Raw genomic sequence first — 21,486 nt, 5'->3', positions numbered from 1 at the left:
AGCTGATGCGATGGCAAAAGAACACAGGACAACTGCTCTTGATTCTCTACTTGAGGGTGAGAGTAATGGGGCTGCAGCACATTATTTAAAGGTGGGGGTTGTCTTCTTTCCCTTCCCTCTGTTTTGCAGCTGATCCCAGTGACTGCTTATCTCACCGTTCCAGCTCTGGAGCTATCTTGTGACACAATTGATTTCAAGACCTGCTTTGTTGCACAGACCAGACTGAACATGTCTTCCTGTGCAACAGGAGTGGCTGCAGAGTTACTGGACTGCTCTGCTAGGTATGCTGGTTTTGCAGTTGGATTTCCTTATTACAGTTCACTAGGGAGTCTTGTTAGTCAAAAAGACTGCACACACTCAGTATGTCATAGAATCACAGAGCTGTTTAGGTTGGAAGGGGGCCTCAAGGATCACCCCAGTTCCAAGCCCACAGCCATAGTCAGGGACACCTCCCAACTAGAACAGGTCACTCAAGGCCTCATCCAAACTGGCCTTGAGCACCTCCAGGGAGGGAGCAGCCACAGACCTCCCTGGCAACCTGTGCCAGGTCTCACCACCCTCACTGCTAAGAACTTCTTCTTAACATCCCCCTCTGCCAGTTTAAACCCATTACCCTTGTGCTGTCGTTACAAGACTTTATCAATAGTCCCCTCCCCAGCATTCATGTAAGCCCCCTTCAGATACTGCAAGGCCACTCCAAGGTCTCCTCCTCAAAAGCCTTCTCTTCTCCATCCTGCACCGCCCCAACTCTCTCAGCTTTGTCCTCACAGCAGAGCTGCTGCAGCCCTCTCAGCATCCTCGTGGCCCTCCCCTAGAATGGCTCCAACACTTCATGTCCTGGTTGCTGCTGGGGGCTCCAGAAACTGCCCCCCGGACTGCAGGTGGGGTCTGAGGAGAGCAGAGCAAGGGGGCAGAATCCCCTCCCTTGCCCTGCCTACCCACACTGCTCTGGCTGCAGCCCAGCACAGGGTTGCTGTCTGGGCTGCACTCACACTGCAGGCTCTCTGGAGCATTGCCACAGACCCCCCAGGTCCCTGTTCCTCAGGGCTGCTCTCAGCCATTCCCCACCCAGCCTGGAGCTGCGCTTGGGCTTGCACCCCCAGGTGCAGGACCTTACACTTGGTCTTGTTGAATGTCATGAGGTTGGCCTGAGCACACCCTCTGCAGCCTGTCCAGGTCCTTCTGGATGGATCCCTGCCCTCTAGCTTGGTGCCATCTGCACACTTGCTGAGAGGAACGCAATTCTTCTGTCCATGTCACTGACAAAGATGGCAAACAGCATTAGTGCCAGCACTGACACCTGAGGAATGCCACTTGCACTGGTCTCCAGGTGGACATTGTGCCCTTGATCACCACTGTCTGCATGCCACCACCCAGGCAATTCCTTATCCAGCAGTGCTCCACCATCCAGTCCGTGTTTTTCCAGTTTGGTGACAGGATGTCACATGGGAGAGCAGGTCAAAGCCTTACTCAGGTCCAGGTAGATGACGTCAGTTGCCCTTCCCTTGTCCACTTTTACTGTGACTTCATCTTAAATAGCCACCCAAATTTGTCAGGCATGATCTGCACTTGGTGCAGCCATTGCTGCTGACCACAAATCACCTCTGCTTTGTTTTCCACTTGCCTTAGCAGAGCCTTAAGGAGGATCTTCTCCATGACCTTGCCAGGCACAGAGGTGAGACTGACTGCTCTGTAGTTTCCCAGGGTCATCCTTTTTCCCCCTTCTTGAAGCTGGGCCTTATGTTTTCCCTTTTCTAGTCAGCAGAACTTCATGGTTCTGACAGGACCTTTCAAATAGGATGGACAGTGGTTTAGCCAACTTCCCCTGCCAGTGCCCTCAGGGTGGATCTTGTCAGGCGCCATGGACTTGTTCAGATTACTTAGGTGCTCACAACCATGATCTTCAATAGATGTGGGCACAGATCTTCCTTTTCAGACCTTACTTTTGCCCTCTGTGCTCAAACATCTGTAGGCTGGGAACCCCTGCCATTGAAAACTGAGGCAAAAGAAGTCAATTGAGTACCTCGGCCTTATCCCATATCTTTGCCCACCAGCTCTCATGGTTCCCTTCTGGAAGGGTCCCACCAATCTCTTCCAGGTCACTCCTTCCTCACTAATATACCCAAGAAGAAGTTCTTGTTCCCGCTTCTGTACCTAGCTAGATTCATTTACCAGCTGGTCTTTACCTTTCACCTAACCTGAGCTCTGGTTTGCCACAAAACCAATTCTTTGTATTTGCCCCAGGTTCCCTGTCATTGCTTCCCCTCGCACTGTAGGCTATTCATATCATTGCATCTAAGTGTGTCCAGGAGATCTCTAGTCATCTCTGCAGGCCTCCTGGCTTCCTTCTACCCCCAGCCTGGCCCTCCTGAAGAGTCTATAACAATCTATCCTCAAGCTCCAATTGTGAGATTCATCCCACTGTGTCTCCAGCAGATTGCCAATGACATCATAACCCTGCAGACTTGCACAGATTTGCAGTTCTTCCTCTTTGTTCCTCATGCTCTTTGCGTTAGTGTAGAGGCATTTCAGTGGTACCTTTTTTGGAGCTGGCTGCTGACTGATTTTCCTTACCTGATCTTTGGGAACCTCTTTTCTCGTCTGTACTCCAATCCTAGGGTCAGATTCCTACCTGTCCATACTCAGGCACCTCTGTAGCTATCAAACCTCTCTCTGCCCCTCCTGTCACCACTACCACGTGATGTTTTCCTGTTGGCAGCTACTACCCGCAGGGGATCTGGCTCATCTCTGCAAGACTGCATTATTTTGTCCTCAGCATGCTTCTGGGCAGCAGGTTGAGAGCCCTTACTAGTCCCCCATTGCTCCCACACTGGTGCATCCTCCCACGCCTTGCCACATGGAAGCCTGATGACTTTTTCCCCCTCCCTGTTCACATCCTGTTTAAAGCCCAGTATTTCCCCATCATATATGCTGCTTCTGTCTCACTTATGTGGGCCTTTTTTTCTTTTTTCATTTTTTCTTTTTTTGACATCAGTTTATCTCCACTGATTTCAAGCAGTTACCCAAATGCAACTAAAATATTTTAAACACATGCCTCAGAAGCAGTGGACATGTTTTGCTCATTTATAACATAAGCCTAAGACTCAAGAAGAGGCAGTTAGCTTCTTATGAGTTCTCTTAGAGCTTGTGCCTAATGATGTGGAAACAGATAGGCTTTGAAGGGAAAAAGATCAAGGCATTATTATTTTGATGAGGAGGCCCCTGATCACTGCTCTTGATTAGAGGATGAAAACACAAAGTGCCTACATGCACAGGAAACCTCTGACAGTGCAAGATGTGATGTCTTAGCTGGCTGGCCAGCGGGCAGGTTGGTTTGAATGCTGTGTTCTGCACAGTGTGCGCGGGTGCCCGATGGGACTTTGTTTGATACCTGTCCCTTTCACTGCAGGTGGCCAGGAAAAGAGGAAGAACGTGGAAGTATTTTCTGTCTTCCCTCCCCATGGCATTTTGGAGGCACGTGAAGGGGACTCACCAACTAAGGAGATTTTACAGATCAGCTTTACTGCCAGGTACAGTGAGCAGGACTGAAATCTTGCTGTCATTCCCTGCCAGGCCCAGAGCAGTCACTGAAAGTAAAGAGCCAGTTCTGCTCTGTTCCTGTAGCACCTGCCTGCTCCTTTCACCTCTGATGCTTACCAGTCCTGGGCTTCCAGCTGGTACTTTTCCCATATAACCCTGTTGCCTATGCTGCTCCCATGCATGAGATTTCTTCTGGATTTGGCATCCAGGATGCTCAAAACCATGTTAACAGCTGGCACGAGCACTAGAAAAAAAAAGCCCTTTCTTTAGGGTAATGCCACTGGTGTGGAGGGCAGGCTGGATATTAGGAAGCACTTCCTCACAGAAAGGATGATTAGGCCCTGGAATGACTGCCCAGGAAGGTGGTGGAGTCACCATGCCTGGAGGTATTTAAGAAAAGATTGAATCACAGTATCAGACAGTATTATCAGGGTTGGAAAAGACCTCACAGATCATCAAGTCCAACCCTTTACCACAGAGCTCAAGGCTAGACCATGGCACCAAGTGCCACATCCAGTCCTGCCTTGAACAGCTCCAGGGATGGCGACTCCACCACCTCCCCGGGCAGCCCATTCCAGTGTCCAATGACTCTCTCAGGGAAGAACTTTCTCCTCACCTCCAGCCTAAATCTCCCCTGGCACAGCCTGAGGCTGTGTCCTCTCGTTCTGGTGCTGGCCACCTCAGAGAAGAGAGCAACCTCCTCCTGGCCACAACCTCCCCTCAGGTAGTTGTAGACAGCACTAAGGTCTCCCCTGAGCCTCCTCTTCTCCAGGCTCCCTCAGCCTCTCCTCATAGGGCTGTGCTCAAGGCCTCTCCCCAGCCTCGCGCCCTTCTCTGGACACTTGGTGGCATGGTTTAGCTGATGTCGTGGTGTTAGGTCATTAGGCTGGGCTTGATGATCTCAGGTCTTTTCCAGCCTCGATGATTCTGTCATTCAAAAAATCTCAAGCCTGTAATCCAGTGCCGAGGCAGGTAAAAACAGCTGAGTCCTTTTATGCACCCAGCACTTTGTAGGACAGAGGAAGAAATGTCTCTAGAGTAAGCTCACAATTCCAGTAAAGCATCTTTTCATCATGCAGGAAAGTGCAGTGCCTTTTGCAGTCAGTCTTGGGGATCCTTCCCCTAATTTAGGTGACCTCACCAAAGAATCTTCTTTTTCCTACATACATCCAGACCACACTCCTGATGATACAAATAGAATAAAAACTTTCTAAGCAAGCAAAAAGGATGTTTGAACCCTTGCTTAGCCTGCTGCGCAATGTCTTGTCTTGCAGTCCTGTCGTTGGTTGTTTGATGAGAGGGGGGGAAAAAAAATTCAATGGTGATTTTATTGCTTCTAGTCTAAACAGGTTTTTTGGACACAACAAAGTGTGCTGCAGGCAAATGACACCAGGAGTGCAGATGACCATTACATTTAATATTGTTCTAATGATGTCTACAGGCATTTTATCCTAGCTTCCATCAAAGCTAGAGATTAGTTGGGAACAGCAGAAGTAGTGACCCAAAAACTTTCTCTTTGCTTAATTAGTGGAGATAAACTCCTGTAAGAACAATTCAGCTTCCATTACAAATTCTTTTTTGGCAAGTTACCACATTGATGGCAGAATTTTTAAGACAAGTCTAGCCTTGCTATTAGCACTGTAATAGGAGTGTCAAGCAGCAAACTTCAGGGTGACACTATATTACTGTCACAACTTCCATCTCCTTGGAACTCACTGCAAGACCTCTGTCACCAGAACCACTGAATTCTCACTGGGATGAAGCCTTGAGCAACTGCTCTAAGCTGTCCCTGCTCTGAGCAGTGTGGTGAACGACTCCTGGCAGGCTCCTGACTGCCAAATTTTTTCTGGAGTGCTTCTGAATATGCCTGAAGTGTTGCTGCTTGTGCAACAACAGACAAGACTGATCAGCATGCCTGAAAGCAAAAAACTGTGCTAGTACAGCAGCCAGCTCCAAAGAATTCCCAGTAAAGCAGAGCTCAGGACCAGTGTGGCATTAGTAATAATTATTTGCATTATATGCTTAGTGATTTTAATAATCCACATCCCCAGGTCACTGAGCTTCCTGCCGGGGAATTATATATGAGAAGGGAAAAAATGAAAGCTATCTGGCAGCACAGGCTCTTGCCTCAGGTCTTTACAAGAGCTGCCTCTTAGGTGCAGAGAAGTCCTTCAGATGAACAGTCCCCGGACTGTAGGGTACACCAGCCCTAGCTGAGTTATGCACAAGACTGCCACTTAGCACAGTGCACTTGCTGTGAGGTTTTTGATGTTCACTTAGAAACTGGACTCCACTGCTGACCCCCTTGCATTGGGGCCGGGGGGGGCTGACAAAAAACTTTTCCATTTCAAACTCTGGTCATAGGGATAGTGGTTTTCACATGCAGGCAGTGCCACACATGCTGCAAATACTGGCTACCAGCTGAGCTTTGTCTCTTGGTTTAGTGGTCGCAAGTAGGAAGATACTAAAATTCTTCTTTCAACACCAAGTTAATAATCCAAGGTCTTTACTCAGGTACAGGCTGGATCCATTCTTTTCAAGCATTGCTATATGTAGCCACGAAGTGAGATTAACACCAGCAGACCAAACACAAGCATAGAGACCAGTTACTGCTTGTGACTAGAGGCAGTTTGTGTCCTAGGTTTCCCTCAGCAGTGTAAACTAGTCTCCTTGTTCCACACAGAACTGCACCTGCCTCTGACTGAACCATCTTCTTGCTCTGTGCTTTAGGAGTGACACTGAATATAAGACTGTGGGTGGCCATTACTGGAATGCTGGGAGAGAGGCCCTGCATGCTGCAGCTCAGAGGACGAGGCACATACAATGAGGGAAGTATGAAGACCTCAATGGTTTAATTCAAGCAAGACAAGTGTCAAGGTAATGGGTGTGGCTACTGGAGGGTTGTTTTAGAACGGGCTGGACTTTTAGCAGAATAAACTTCAAAGTTATGAGGAAAAAAACACGAGGGTACTCTAGGAAAACAGGCATAATCTCATTTGGTGCTATTGTCTTTATAGCTGTGGTAAGTTTACCATCACCCAGAGAACCAGGCTTTGCAAAAATAATCAGCTTACACTGCAACACAGCTCTGGCAACAAACCCCTCTGCATATCACGGCATGTCCCAAATACACTTAAGCCTGTTCATACTTTAAAAGCAGCTTTTGTTTTGCCTCGTGTATTAGTTTGACATGAGAATGGACACTGGCATGTAATAAAAGCAGGAATTAGTGAAACAAGCCAGCATCCCCCTGGGCTGTTTTTTTGTTGCCTCTACACAGAAAGGGAAGAGCCAACTTTCCCTGGACTCCCTGGCAAATTCCCAACGTGCATGTTTTCATTGTGATGGGGTATTGAGGAACACCCCCTTTAGCTAAAGAGGGAGGAACTTTTCCCCTCCCACGTGGTTTCCATTTACACTTCTCTTTAAATGTCTTTACCATTACTTTAGCTAAAGGTCACTGAAATTCCCACTTCTGAGCCTGTGAAGTTTTCCACTCCCAACATATAAAAAATGTTTTTTAAGGGCAGTATGTGTGGGAAAGGAGGGAGCAGCAGTCCACACTGGAGGAGAACAAAGATGCACAATAGCTGCTTTCTGTCTAGATTAAAACGACTATACTGCTGAGACAGAAACCACAGTGTACTAATGCCTCCTGTCCCCTCCCAATAACTGCATCTGTTTGCTTGCAGAACTGACTGAGTGGGTAGACAGGGCCACAGCACAGGAATGTAAGAATATCAGAGGGCTCTGGTGATCTAATCTTAAACCAACAATCATCACAAAAAGCAAACAAATCTATTGCAAAAGAACCCAAATGTATTACTAAGTGCAAAAAACGTGATGCCAGGACACAAAACTTCAGACTCTGTGATTAAGCCTTTCTAGCATGTCAAAGATGATGAGTATGTTTTTTTTAAATTGTTAACTCCAAGTTTCAGTGATCTTTCTGCTTGTAAGAGAGAGAGCAGAGAATGCAGAACTTTCCAGGATGAAATACATGCTTGTAGCATCACTGAAGTAGAGTTGTCGCTGACAGTCTTGGAGTACTGGCAGGAGAAGCAATGCTGAAATGTGCTTTATGTCAGGTACATATTATTAATCTTAAACTTGTCCTCTAAGTTAGAGTCACACATGCTATTTAGACATGAGCTATAGAAGGTGGAATGGCCACTTGCAAATTCCTGGCTTCCAGCAATTCAATAGAACCATTCTATTCAGGCATCTCCTGTGGAAATCAGTCTGGTCCCTCTGACAGAAGCTTCACAGCAACTTGGTTAGAAGGAGAGTGTCACAGCACATCCTCCAGCGCAGTGGCAAGTTAAGACAGAGCCAGCTTATGCTGGGATAGGCCACACACAGCTGTAAAGGAAATGAGGGCAAGATTTTGCACTGCTTTCAAAAGCAAAAGCTGCTCTAGACTCGGGCAAGGTAGAGAAATCTTAAGGTAAACCATGGAGAGGCCTTTTCACATGCACTAATGATTTTGAGTGACTCATTTAGACAGTTTGTCATGCAACAATACTGCACCACCAACTACTTCTCTGATAATATTCACAGAATAAAGGAATCAACTAAATTAGAAAAAACTATCCATCATCACCATACAAGGGCTTGCAGCTGAACTTCAGCTGAACTAAATTATCCTGCCAGGATGCTTTTTAACTCTGCAGCAAATGCCAGGTCTGCATCTCCTACCTGCTTAGGTGATCTGTGTGACTTATTCTAGTTCTCAATTTGTGCCTAATTTTGCAGATTTAGTAACAACCCCCGGAATTCACTTGATTGTACTGTGTAAATCATTTTCTTCTACTACAGAAGGCACGGAATAAGCTGTTGTTTCAGCAGCACGGCTGGAACACTAGTTCCCTGGGTACTCAAATACTGCTGCTGCGCCCGTGCCGCGTTCCACACCATGCAATCGATGCCAACCACCGTAACGCCCTGAAACCAAGCAAAACAAAACCACACTCTGATTCACTCTGGGGGGAAAAACACCAGCACATTAAATTCGAGTACCACCCCCACCCTGCTCTCACAGCATCACCAGGAGATTCTAATTATGGAGCAGGCTCTGGTTCTTACAGGGTGTTGTATGCAGAGCACGTGGACATGTTTCTCTGTTTTGTGGAGAGAAGCAGTGTGCCAGAAACAAGCTTCCAGCCACCTGCCCAGGCATACCAGCAGCAAGGTCGAGAATAGAACTGCTTGAGTCAGATGGATTGAAACTCTTCCTCTGCTGCCTCTTACCACTGCTTCCTTCTTGTGACTTCACGATGTAAGGTTCAAGACAAATTTGGACAGTCAGATGATGTGCAGTAGGATTTGTGAAAAGCCTCATTTTCAGCTCAAGCTCTCCACTTCAGACTGAGGTGATTTAGTGGCTTTGCTTGATTTGCTTGGCATTCAACAGCCTGCAGTACACTCTTTCTCTTCCTATTGGGCTTGGGCACAGCTCACCCCTCAGGTGCAGCCCAGAGTGACACTGCATGTGCCAGCACCCAGAGGAGCCATTGACAAAGCCAGCCCACAGCAGCCAGGAAAATCCCAAGTCCTGAGCAGTGGGCTGGGACCAGACTGTCACAAAGCATGACACAGGTGCAGGACAGCCTCACAGATCCTTAGTCTACAACCGCTGCCTTGCTGCTCTAACTGCAGTGATGATGCTCTACTCCAGGGTCCTGCACCACCCTCCTGGACCAGAAGAGACATCTGAATGCCCATGGGCAGCAACAGATTACCCAGGCCTCCCCCAAAAAAAAACGTTGGGACTTGTGTTCAAAAGCTATCAAAGGGTATGAACAAAGGTTACACCCAACCTGCCAGCTGCCTCTGAGCCCAAGCTACTCAGGCACAAGGCATTAAGGCCCCAGCAGTGTTCCACTGTGCTCACCTTCTCCCTCTGCGTTTCTAACTCATTGAGCAAAGTCACAAACTTGACGAGCACCCAGTACAGCCAGTGGGTGCCCCAGTGCTAATGCTCCTTCCCAGGCGGGTTGACCTTCTCCATAGGAATGCCCCAGCTTTTCAACACCGTACACAGCCTAAGAATGAGAGAGGGAATTGTTTCAAAGATGCTTAGTAGTTCTCAGCAAAGAGGACTGTAGAGAAGACTGCTGATACACATACACAGGAGGGACAGCAAACACCTGGCAGACCACCTCAGGCAGCTCTAGAGGCTTCAAAAGATTTGTGCCTCAAAAGGTAATTTAGGCTCAAGCTACAGTTGTTTACTGCACACCAACCCATTGTGCTATGTGCTCTATGAAGTCTTAAACAGGTCATACTCAAGAGGCCTGACCTCGGTCAGATCATCTTTCCCAGTGGAAAAGAGTGGGGACTGCATGACAAATCCAAAGATAACAGGCTAAGCCTGTCAACTTCATCTCAGACTGAGCCCACACACCAACAGGCATGTCATAGATAAGTAGAAGACACAGTAGCACACATCTGGCCTTTCGCTAAGGACCTCCAAATTGCTGACAGCTTCAAATTCACCCTAACACCTCCAAGTAACAAATTATAGGCCTTGTGAAACAGACTTTGCAAGTCAGTATGAGAATACAACAATAAAACTGACCCTTGTATTTGGTGGATATATTTTTCTGTTTGTTTAATACTCAGTTGTATCAGCAATGCCCTGCTTAGTTTTCTTTGAAGGAAAAGGAAAATAGTCTGCACCGCTATTAACATTTGGCTGTGGAACAAGTTCAAATCTTCCAAGCTGAAGAGCACTCAGCTACCAAGCAACGCAGCAACTCAACAGGAAGGTAACTCACCTGGCTTGCAAAGGCTTCGTTAATTTCATAGATGTCGATGTCATTCAGAGTCAGACCTACGGTTCAGAAAAGCCAGGGTTTAAAAGGAGATTATTTTTGCCTTGTGAACATATCAAAGAGCCTTGTGAAGATTCACTCAGACCCTCACGTTATGAATTCTAGCTCTGCTCCACTAATGCTCCACGGAGAGTTATCTACCTTCAGGAATGCTTTTAGGTACAGCAGTGTCTGATGACCACAGCTCACAGTACTGTGTTGCAGTTTGCCAAGCTTCCTTGGATGCAATGTGGCTTCTCTGCAGAGATTACAGACTGAAGGGTATTTCAAGACTGCGAAGTAAAGTCTAGGTAAGCATGTGGCCACAGTAATGACAGGTGGACACAACAATTTCCAGCTGTAAAAGCTATTCAACCTGTTGAGGGTGATAAGAACGCTGAGCAAAGTCTATTCCACTGGTCATGTGCCAAAGTTGTAAGGAAAAGAAACCCAACAAACCAAACATAATCCTCACAGGCTGGTCATATTAAGGAATTAAAATCAGCAGTGCATGAACATTAAATCATTTGACAAATGTTAACTGTTTGTTGAGCCTGAGTAGGGATTTCATCCTGAGTTGCTCCAAGGTGACAACTCACACACAAACGAGTATGACAATACCCCAAGGCAGAATCTCTTGTAAGGTTTTGGATTTATGTTTGCTGTTTCGATGGCTGATACTGCACATAATAGAAGAATCTCATCTCAAATTCCAGTCCACAAAACCTGCTCTGCCTTGTGCCAAAGAGTGGCTGAACAACAGGTGGTTCTTACCTGCTTTCTCCACAGCTACTGGGATTGCGTAGGCTGGTCCTATGCCCATAACATCAGGTGGGACTCCAACCACAGCAAAGGACCTTAGCACGCCCAGGACTGGCAGCCCCAGCTGTGCTGCTTTTGAGCGTTTTGCCAGCAGAAGAGCAGCTGCTCCATCACTGACCTGGCTGGCATTGCCTGTTGAAAGAGCTTTAATTAGCACCCCTTTTTCTCCTAAGGCAGGTAAACCACAGAACACCATGAATTTAAACAGCAGGGCTGACCTGCTGTTGTGCTACCATCCTCTTTGAAAGCAGGCTTCAGCTTTGCCAAGCCCTCCAGGGTCGTGGAGGGCCTAATCCCTTCATCTTGGTGTACAGTGATTGTTTTTTGGTTGCCCTGATCATCTCGAACAGTGGTCTTCACTGGAACAATCTCAGTTTTAAACAGTCCCATCTGCTGAGCTTTTGCTGCTCTGTGAAGGAAGAGTACTAAAGGTTGAATTGCAGAAGAACTAACATCCAGGAAATCAGTTAGTAAGAGAATGAACTAAGGTGTGAGTTGATGCAAGGATATGTCATGGCTGAGTACTGGATGACAGGAAAATACTCACTTCCATTCATGGGAAAAAGAACTAGCCACCTCTAACATTGCAAGAAATACTTCTCTAACATTATGGACATTATGCCCAGAGGTGGGTCACAGGGCCACACACTTCTGAGCAAGATCCCCATTCTGTCACCTTCAGCAACTCTGTAACTGACCGACCACCACCAGCCCATGGCACAACCTTGAGCCTGCCCAGAACAACTGTCCAGTGGTACCACTGAAAGAAAATACATGAACCCTGATGTCCAAACATATCAACCCCTATTTCTGAGAGTTTAAAGCAAGGCAAGTGGGCTAAGCCTCCACACAATCCTCATCATTTCTGACAAGTTAAGCAACGGATGAAATTTTGCTCATTCGTGGCTTGCCTACGAAGGACAAGCTGAGCTTTAGACCATAACCTCCAGCTGCAATCTTCTGGCACGTAAATGTAACCTTTCAACCCCAGATGACTGCAGTGTATATTGTATAGTTCAGAGTGACTGCATGGATGGGTATCACTTAACTTAGTGGTAAAGGTGTGGTGAAGATAGGAGCTGGTCTCTGAGACAGCAACATTCAGAGTGGGGAACAAATAACGTGCCCAGAACGATATAAGTAGGCAGAAAGCAATTAACTAAATTAGACATAGCTCAGAGCATGCAATTTTTATCTTTCATATCATATTTAAAAGCCTCCACAGCAGAGGTGATTCAGATTTACCTTCCAGCAGCAGAGCACCCCTTACAGGGAATATGAGCTGGAGGCTGAAGGCTTGTTTCACCTCTAATTACTCCACACTGTTACTGATCAAATAGAAATATTTAATATTCCCACCTAAGTGATAGCTAGAGCAAAGGGCTCTGCAGCCATCCTGAGAGCAAGGCCAGAAAATCAGCCCCTCCCTCATGTAAGGTGAGAACAGAGCTCCTACAGCCTCTGTGCTACCAGCTCAGTGTCAGTGAGAAGGGTTGGCATGCCAAGTTCCCTGCAAAGAGTAGCCAGAACAGAAAGGTTCCCAGGCTTGTGCAGTGGCTTCCAGCATTAGATAAATGACTGGACCAGGGAGATGCTTAAACAGATCTCTGAACCTCAGTTTAACTCTTTGCTGGCAACAACCTTAATATACCACATGCCACTAGGCTGTCAGTATGGCCCTGTGGGCCTGGAGTCAGTTGACTGTGGCAGTAATTGAACCCAAGAGGAAGGTTATTAGAGGTAGGGTTGGACTCATTTGGAGCCAAACACTTGCAGTAAAGACAAGCCACTCTTTTCATAGGCTTGACAGCTCTCTAGAAACAGCTACATTTAAACATTCCCCTCTTAGCAAAGGTTCCTTCTGCTACTAGTCCCACATTCAGATTCAGGTGATACTGAGCCAAAGTCCCTAAGAAAATGCTACACCATATATTCATCTCAGAAACCTCAGAGAGGTTTGTGTCCTTTGGACGCTGGAAACCGGTGGGGCACTCACTACTAAAGGCCAGTATGCCTGGTGATACATGCACAAGATTGGTCACACAAGCCCCAGTACAGCTCTGAGCTCAACTTCCCCTGTCACAACACCCAGGACACACATTGCCCTTTACCCTGACCACCTCGAGCTCACTGTTAAGGTTTGGAAGACAACATGGAGGCTGCATTTAAGCACTCCTGGGAAGCATCTTCTATCTGTACATATTACTTAATCAAAAGATTAAAAAACACAACTCGAAACATTTACTTTTGTTGGGAAGCCAAGGCAAAGGCGTCTTGCTTCTTTCGGGAAACTCCAAACTTCTCTGCCACATTTTCTGAGGTAATTCTGGGGAAAACAACATCAAAGAATTAATGCAATGACATCTAATGGAGATGCAGTTGGGTTCTACTACGGCAACACAAGGCACAAGCAGTGGCTTCTGCCTTCTCCTTGGCAGAAGTAGATGCTGAATCAAATCTAGAAGCAAAATGAGGTTCAAATCCATTTTCCTTGCTCAATAACCTTAAGGCATAAGGAAATCCTTCACCAGAGTCACTGATCTTCCCTCATTTCACACAAGAAATCTTCTACCCCCACCCAAGAAGGATCCTGACACAAACAGATGCAGGCTTATCATGTTCAGGTTGATTTGAAGCAGTATAGTCACAAGGGGACAGATCATCTAGAAAACCTTTCAGCTCTGCGAAGAGGAAAGACTTACCCCATAGGAATAAGGCAATCTCGAGCCTTGCTGTTCTCCATCATGCTGGAACTGATATCACCAGGGTTATTTGTGCTTCGGAGGGACATCGTTTCAACACTAAACACAGAAGATATGAATTTGCAACCCATGTGTTTTATGCTACATTTATGGTTATTACTCCATTAAGGCTGACCAAAACTTGCTACCTTGACAACACGGTTTGCTGTTGTCCTACAGAAACACAGCAAGCTAGAGAGAACTGGATGAGGCAGAAGCTTGTCAGTCACCAGTATAAGTACTATAAATTACTAACGATTTATTAAACTAAAATGGTCCTTTTTCCACTATAACAGGACCCAATGCCAACAAGCACCTTCCTTCAGACCCTTTCAGATGACTTAATCTTCTACAAAAGCACTCAACAGCCTTAGGAAACAGACTGACATCAGAACTATTGCAGAGGGACAGTGTCGCCTTCAGGACACCTAAGGGAGTACTATATAAAAAGTCTTCCTCACCCACAGGCCAAGCCAATGTCATACGATCCATTCCGGATGCCACCTGTAACAGCAGTGCATAAACACTTTCAGTATTGTTAGGAGCAAAAGCACTTCCATTCCAGCAGTGCTTTCACAAACACTCGAGGAACCCACTGCAGCCACACCGCATGCTCCATCTGCCCTGACACACTGTTGGCAGGCAGGAGGTTAAGGAGCATGACATGACATGCAATCAGAGAGAAGAGGAAGGACCCTTCTAGAAGCCAGCTGATGTGTGAGTGGTGGTAGAATTCATCCTCAGAAAACCGAGCTACTTCTCTAGAGGTAAATTTGGCCACTCAAGAATATTAAAGTACTCAACTAACAGTGAAAATTCCTAATGGCAGAAGACATTTTTATTGCTCAGAGATTGAAGAATAGAAGAAATGAGCACTTGAAGTGGGGCAGGCATCAGCACTGATCTGAGGGCCCATAACACTCACCAGCTATATTGATAATGGCCTGCAGCCCTGAGGAGCACTGCCGGTTCACACTCGAGCATGGCACCGTCTCTGGGATACCACTAAAAAACCAGACGGTGTTGAAAAAGGCTTAGTGATGAAAGCCTCCAGCAAACCAAGCCGCTAAAGACAGCACTAAACCACTTGATTAAACTTTAACCCTCAAGTTCAAGACAGATCTCTTTATAGGATTTGTTGACACCATTTGGTCCTGTGCCAAAAGAAAGCAAAGTTCACAGATTATTTCCAACATGAGTTGGAGGCTTCAGAAGCTCCTCTGTAAGTGGGGCTCGCTTGTAGTGCCTAGTTCCTGAGCTCTCATGGGGACCAGAAATACTGGAAGGCCTGCCATGTTCATATCTGCCAGCAGGCTGGGTCTGTGCCTCTCCAATAAGTGTTGTTTGTATGCTGATTTACAGAAGCAATAGGACACTGGTGTGAAATATTAGAAACCAGGATCCCAGCTCAATCTAAACCATCAACAACCACCACCACCACCAGGAAACGAACATATAAAACTTGAGGCTGCCTACGGTTTCAGACCCTTTGCAGAGCAGAGAGAAGCACAGCTTTGCAGTATGAGAGAAGCAGCAGGTACATCTGGGAGCCCACAAAACAGGTTTTCCGTTTCAGAGGGCTCTACACAAGTAGCCCAAACAGATGAATCAGCCTCTTCTCTGCCTCCCTGTCCTTTGCCAGCAGAACTCTCAAAACCCTGTACAACTCTCCAAGTGCAGGATCAAAGTCTTAATTCCAGGCAAAGGTGATCTAATGTAAACTTCCTAGGAGCACATGAGCCTCATCGCAACCTCTGGCCCAGTGCTGCTCCTATAGCCAAGGCCTGAGAGGGGAAGAGGAACCCAGGTCTGGCTGAGAGTTTACCTCAGAAACTGTGCAACTCTTGCAATCAAAGCACCAGCTCCAGGCTGCAGCACATTTCTGAGTGCAAAGATACAATTCCAGTCAGTCGGTTGCTTTTCCCTTGCTCCTTGCCGCAGGCATTGAAGGGATGTTGACATCACCATGGCTTGGTACCATCCAGCACCCAGATCAGAACCCCACCACTTGACAGAACAGCCACAAAGGACATGCTGATTTAATAAAGCTAATGCCAGGCCACTGAACCCCTTCCAACCCCACAACACTTTGTAGTATCCATGGAACACCAGAAGGTCACCCATCCAGAGAGCTATTCTGCCTGGAAGTGTCAGGTCTGGACAGAAATTGTTCACTCACCCACACAGCTAGTCTCCCAGGGAACCTCAGCCTGAAGACTGACATCTTGAAGGACAAGCCGTCATAAACAGCAGACAGCAGTTCATCAGGTGTATGTTATCCTACAATCACTGAGGATTAGCACTGCTCATGTGCAGCTGGGAGCCCACAAAACAGGTTTTCCTGTTCAGAGACTCTACACAAGTAAGCCCAAGCAGACGAATCTGGTAACCTGCCCCTGTCTTCAGCACACCTCCAGACTGCTGAGCAAGGGTGCAATGCTTAGGCAGATTTACTCTGCTTCTCATCTCATGATCATTGTCCTTTTCCTACAAAAGCCAGGTGACTCTGCGTGGGTTTTACCCCAGGGCTCTTTCCAGCACTGCAACCCACGCTGCTTTCTTCTCTAGCTCGGTTTGACAGTGGCATGCTTTGCAGGCGGCTTCAGAACCGAATGCCTCTAGTTATCTGTGACAAGCCTTAGTAGGCAGAGCCCTTCAGTTTGAGAACTGATTTATGCTGACCCCTGAACGGGTGGGAACAACCACCAGCAAGAGGGGACCTGTGCTGAAGGACCAGCACACATACACTGGGGCCATGCAGGCACGACGCTGTTGCCTCTATCAGGACAGCGCTGAGTGGCTGTAACCGGCACTGGGTGAGACGAAGAGCTGCGCCAGGAGGAGGGCGTCTGATGAGTACGGGTCCCATGAGTACTGTGGGTGCTTAAGGGAAGGAAACACTACTTTTCCAACGGGCTCCTCTACCTGACTAAAGCAGACAAAGCAGAACGGTAGAGACCCACCGTGGCCTCAAGGGGAGCCGGGAAACTCACCGGTACATTGCCGGTTTTGGGGTGCCGGTGGGCTGCCGTACCTGGACCACGTACCCCCTGCACTAAAACCATCCGAAAAAGTTGCTGGGTGTTGCGAGCAGCCGGGTGTGTACCGAGACGAGGCAGGCAGCAGGAGCACAACGGCCCGGGGTGCGGACAGCAGTTGTGGTGAGCCTCAACCTCGATCCAGCACCGGGAGGGGTGACAGGAGGGCAGGGTACTCCCGGGACGTACCTTGAAGCCGCCGCGCTTGGCGCGGCCGATGGCAGTCCTCCGCCCGTGCACCACCACCACATCATCGGGGCTGGCTGCCCGCGGCGAGCCTCCGGCGCGGGTCCCGCACGGCGCTGCCCGAATCACGGTCCCGGGCCCCGCAGGTGTCCCGGAGAGGTGCCCCAGCACCAGCTGCACCCGTCGCACCGCCCCGCCAGCAGCGCCCGCAGCCATCTTGCCACCACCGCCCCCGAGTAAGGGCACGGCACCGAGCTGATTTGCATGGCCCCACCCCTGAGTGTAGCCACTCCCCTTCATTTGCATGCCTCCGCCCCACGGTCAGCCCGTGCCTTGGCGCCATGCCGGCGGCAACTGGGACTGCAAAGAGGGGAAGCAAAAGCGGCAAAGGAAAGCAGGTGATGGAAAGTGAACAACGCCGTGCTAAAATCAACGACGAATTTGAAAACAAGTAAATGAAGAAAAATGGGAAAATTTAAACAAAATGAAAAGGGAAAATACGAGAAATGCGGGAGGTAGGAGGGTGGTGGTGGGGAGGAATAAAAGAATAAGGATAAATGACGAAAAGGAAAAAAAGGGAACCAAAAAAAGCGAAGACTTTCAAACCTGCCTGGATGCATTCCTGTGCGGACTACCCTAGGTGATCCTAGGCAAGGGGTTGGTCTCGATCTTTGGACGTCCTTTCCCACTTCTAATGTTCTGTGATTCTGTGCCAGGCAGAGCCCGTTGGCTCTGAAAAACTGCACAGATTCATTATTTCGAGGGTAAACCCCGGGAACCATCAATTCCACCCTGCCTTTCCACCCCTGCTGCCACCCAGGGGACAGTCACACCAGGCATTCTCCTTGTGCCTCTCACCCACGGCTGCTGCCTGCTGGGATCCATCCTACTGACAAGGGACTACATTGGTGTGCAGGGGAGATGACCTGCTCCAGCCTCCTGCCAAGGGAAAACCATTCCTCGCTGGATACATAATGACGCAGCGCAGAGGGAAAGCCACCAGGCCTCACTGCAGGCAAAGTAACATAAAATAAGAGAAAACCCCAACAGACAAAAGAAAAAACAACTTTACATGGCATAATATTACATCATCTTCTAGTTTCATTCTGTACATCAGAACACTGCAAGGGTTTTAAAAACAAACAGGCAAAGGCACTGAGGAGTGAGTCACAAACACACATACAGGTTGTGTCCACATACATGCCAGCACATCACACCCCACAGACACGCCAACACATCATACACACGTGCCCACACACACACATCACACACACAAGCCGCATCCATCCATGGGAGGATTTGGGCTGTTTGAGGGCCCTGGGAGCATTTTGGGGCAGTCCCAGCCCGGGAGCCCTGTTTTGCTCTCTAGGCTTTGGGAAGGAGAGCACCCACCCACCAATGAATGGGTGAGAAAATCAAAGCTCAGTGGGTTAAATGACGGAGAAAACAGCTTTCAAATTGGTTTGGGGTTTGTTTCTTTTTCTCAGTGTTGGTGAAAACACACTTTGTTACCCTCTTCTGATAAAAATCCTTCCCAGCCTACAATAATTATTTTTATTTGTCTTATAGCTCTTTCCATCCATGCCATATTAATGCACAGGCTGATGGATTTGGTCCTATTCACAGAATATAATTCTTCATTCCCCCTCAGAGAAAGGAGACAACTTTAACTCCTGTGCTGGAGGAGATCTGCCCATCACTGCTGTGCTCAGCTGGAACAAAACACTGGTGCTGCCTCACCACAGACCTCCAGCTTCACTGGAGCACAGCTTGGGCAGTAATAGGCCTTGGCAACTTCACACCTGAATTTACAGGAAATCCTTTTTAGCTATCACTTTTAATTTGCCCATGTTTCTTTTTTTTTTTTTAAGTGAAAGAATTTCCATCTTAGCTTCTCCTTCCTGAGCTGTGGACAAGGAAGCACTCCCACCACCACCCCAGCAGTGCAAAGTCTTGATCTCTTCCACTAGGAAGAATTCACGGATATGTGAAGTCACATGAAAAACCGATTTCTCAATTTCCTCTTCAGTCAAAGCAACATTTCTCATTTTCAATTAAAAGCAGTATTAAGACAGCAACCTCCCCGTAACTGCTTATTTAACCCTTTGCTGAGCCAGGCGGAAACAGCTAAGGCAGCAGGGAAGGGGGAGGTGGGATGATGCAATTAATGTGCTCAAAGATCTGATTAATTAGCTTCAGGATCTCTGTGCATGCTCCCTTCTCAAGGTTTCTAGCAAATTAGTACTGGCCAAAGAGGCCCGAGACTGCTGTCTCTTTTTTTCCTAGAACTTCCAATATACTGCAAGGAGAAGCCTGGTTCCAGATGCCCTTGACCTTCACAGCTCTGCTCTCCTGATCTGAGACTCGTGGTCCAGCAGCTGCTCCCTCGGGCAATACCTTGGAGATGATGTCCTCCTTCCCCTCACCAGGGGCTGATTCCATGAGGCACAGAGAAGGCGGCACTGAGCCCTTGGCAGCCCAGATCTGCAGGCACTATTCTCTGCCACTTGGGGTTTACGGAGACCAACAGGGCTCTTCCTGCAGCTCCACTTCCAGAATGCACTGGCATCCCTCCAGCCTCAGCATAACAGCAGAGGCACAGGATAGCAGGGTAACAACTATGAGCAGAGAGCCACCCTCTCCAAGGCCCCCTCCAGCCCCACCTGAACCCTGAGGGCTCCCAGCACAAACTGGTGCTCAACCCTGCCCACTGCAGGGACCAACAGCATTGAAACGTCCCTCTGCACAGCCTGTGGCAAAGGTCCCAGGCATTTGTTCACGAGTGCACCCCACAGAGACCTCCTGTGCCCCGAGAAGACCTCTTCTGCCACACCTCGCACACACACACGTGCACACACACAGGCAAAGCCATCACGGCTGCACCATGGCGCCCGACCCCGTGCTCTGGGCCCAGCCAAGCATTGCTCCTGGACCATAACTGCTTAAGGCACAAACAGCATTGAACACCGCTCGTTAGAGGTGCCAGTTAGTCCCATGGCCTCCAGCAGAGTTTGGTCCCCTTGTGAATAGGGACACTCGGGTCCCCCCCCAACTCTGCAGTCTGAGGATCATCTCCTCCAGTGTGGCTGAGGCCCCTGTCTGTTCCCCTGTGAGAGGTGGAGATCATCAATGAGCATCTTATTCCTCCGCCTGTCCCGAGGATGCTGCCAGCATCACTGTCATGGTGGAGGGGGCACAGATCCCATTTTTGGTTGAACCTGCCCCAAGAGATAAGCAACACAGCAAGGCAGGGACAACCCTGGTATTGCTGGCAGCAAGGAAGTTTCTTGGTTCAAAGCCAGCACCCGCACATTCTGGGAAATCCCTCACTCCGAACACCAACAGTCCTGAGCACAGCTTGGAGATCCAGTGGCATGGCAGGTGCTGAGCCAGCAAGAAGGAACCTGTGGGGGCCACTGCCGGGACAGTCCAGGGCCAGGGTCTGAACCACAGAGCACAAAAGGCCACAGGTCTGTCGGCTGTCCCCCTCCCGCTGGCAGGGCTCAGAGCCCACAGTTGACAAAGGGATGTCTCAGCAGGTCCTCGGCTGTCGGCCTCCGCTTCTCCTCCACAAAGATCTGCTTGAGGAAGTTGCGGCAGGAGCTGGAGACACCATCAGGGAGCTGGGGGTTGGTTGGCTGAGTGGCAATTTTAAAAATAGCTGCCATGGCTTCGAACTCTGCCCACGGTGGCTTCTCCGTTAACATCTCCACCACGGTGCAGGCCACACTCCTGCAACAAGGCCGAGGACACAGGGGTGAGAGAGGGAGTAAGGGACCAGGGTGGTGGCTGTGCATTTGAAAGCCTAATGGGCTCTAGGACCAGACTGTGCAGGGAGCAAACCCACTTGAGAGATGGGCACACACCTCTGCTATGTGTGGCCCTCTGAACCCTTGGGGCTGGGCTCTGCAGTTCCACTAGGAGTGAACTTGCAAGCCGTGCCTTAATGCTGGTGGGATTTCTGCCTATGTTAACTGGCAGATACTAAGCTTTGCAAAACTGTGAGAGTCCTTACTGGAGTGTCCCCTGAGAGGAAACTGTAGCACGAGCCTAGACACCAGTTTCAGTGACAGCCTGTAGCTCCCCAGGAAGCTTAGCCAGAATGAAAGGTGTTTGCCTACATCTGACTTCACCTCTGACATGCGTCTCAGAAGGAGCACATCAGATGAGCAGCAAAGACCCTGAGAAGTTTCCCTGTGCTTGCTCAGGAGGTCACATATCAGCAGGTACCCTTTCTGCCATCTCCATTCCTAGCTGACCCTAATCCTTTCCATCAGCCAGAGCTAGAGATGGCAGGGTTCCTGGCTGCCTGCTAAGGACTCCCTAGGCTTCCTTCTCAAGCAG

At 48.5% G+C, this 21,486-nt stretch overlaps 3 protein-coding genes and 1 long non-coding RNA gene across 11 annotated transcripts in view; 1 reads left to right on the top strand and 3 right to left on the bottom strand.

Moving 5' to 3' along the window:
• Window positions 1-7,242, top strand: part of DLEC1 (DLEC1 cilia and flagella associated protein) — a 36,937-nt gene extending 29,695 nt beyond the window's left edge. The window contains 8 exon segments of the mRNA XM_064162920.1: window positions 130-217; window positions 220-258; window positions 261-281; window positions 3,410-3,530; window positions 6,271-6,295; window positions 6,297-6,368; window positions 6,371-6,417; window positions 7,233-7,242. Coding sequence (XP_064018990.1) covers window positions 130-217; window positions 220-258; window positions 261-281; window positions 3,410-3,530; window positions 6,271-6,295; window positions 6,297-6,368; window positions 6,371-6,417; window positions 7,233-7,242 — 423 coding nt within the window.
• A 158-nt stretch (window positions 7,243-7,400) lies between these two features.
• LOC135185776 (uncharacterized) lies at window positions 7,401-8,386 on the bottom strand. Its single transcript, XR_010306595.1, has 2 exons — window positions 8,239-8,386; window positions 7,401-7,902 (listed from the first exon to the last, which is right to left on the bottom strand). It is a non-coding gene; the product is annotated as an uncharacterized LOC135185776 (long non-coding RNA).
• Window positions 8,387-10,201: 1,815 nt separating this feature from the next.
• On the bottom strand, window positions 10,202-15,972 carry ACAA1 (acetyl-CoA acyltransferase 1). The gene is made up of 8 exons (XM_064162905.1): window positions 15,744-15,972; window positions 14,844-14,923; window positions 14,380-14,422; window positions 13,880-13,978; window positions 13,423-13,503; window positions 11,396-11,586; window positions 11,130-11,309; window positions 10,202-10,375 (listed from the first exon to the last, which is right to left on the bottom strand). The coding sequence occupies exons 1-8, from the start codon at window positions 15,884-15,886 to the stop codon at window positions 10,251-10,253; spliced, it is 942 nt and encodes a 313-aa protein (XP_064018975.1). The 5' UTR covers window positions 15,887-15,972; the 3' UTR covers window positions 10,202-10,250.
• Window positions 15,973-18,191: 2,219 nt separating this feature from the next.
• LOC135185774 (mitogen-activated protein kinase kinase kinase 3-like) overlaps window positions 18,192-21,486 on the bottom strand; it is a 77,538-nt gene continuing 74,243 nt past the window's right edge. For all 8 annotated transcript variants that reach the window (XM_064162899.1, XM_064162896.1, XM_064162903.1 and 5 more), the window contains one exon: window positions 18,192-20,874. In XM_064162899.1, coding sequence (XP_064018969.1) covers window positions 20,646-20,874 — 229 coding nt within the window. In that variant the 3' untranslated portion in view covers window positions 18,192-20,645. The remainder of the gene's footprint in view (window positions 20,875-21,486) is intronic.

The sequence above is a fragment of the Pogoniulus pusillus genome, chromosome 23, assembly GCF_015220805.1.
Source record: "Pogoniulus pusillus isolate bPogPus1 chromosome 23, bPogPus1.pri, whole genome shotgun sequence".
Classification (NCBI taxonomy): Eukaryota; Metazoa; Chordata; class Aves; order Piciformes; family Lybiidae; genus Pogoniulus; species Pogoniulus pusillus.
This window is presented reverse-complemented; position numbering and strand designations above follow the sequence as displayed.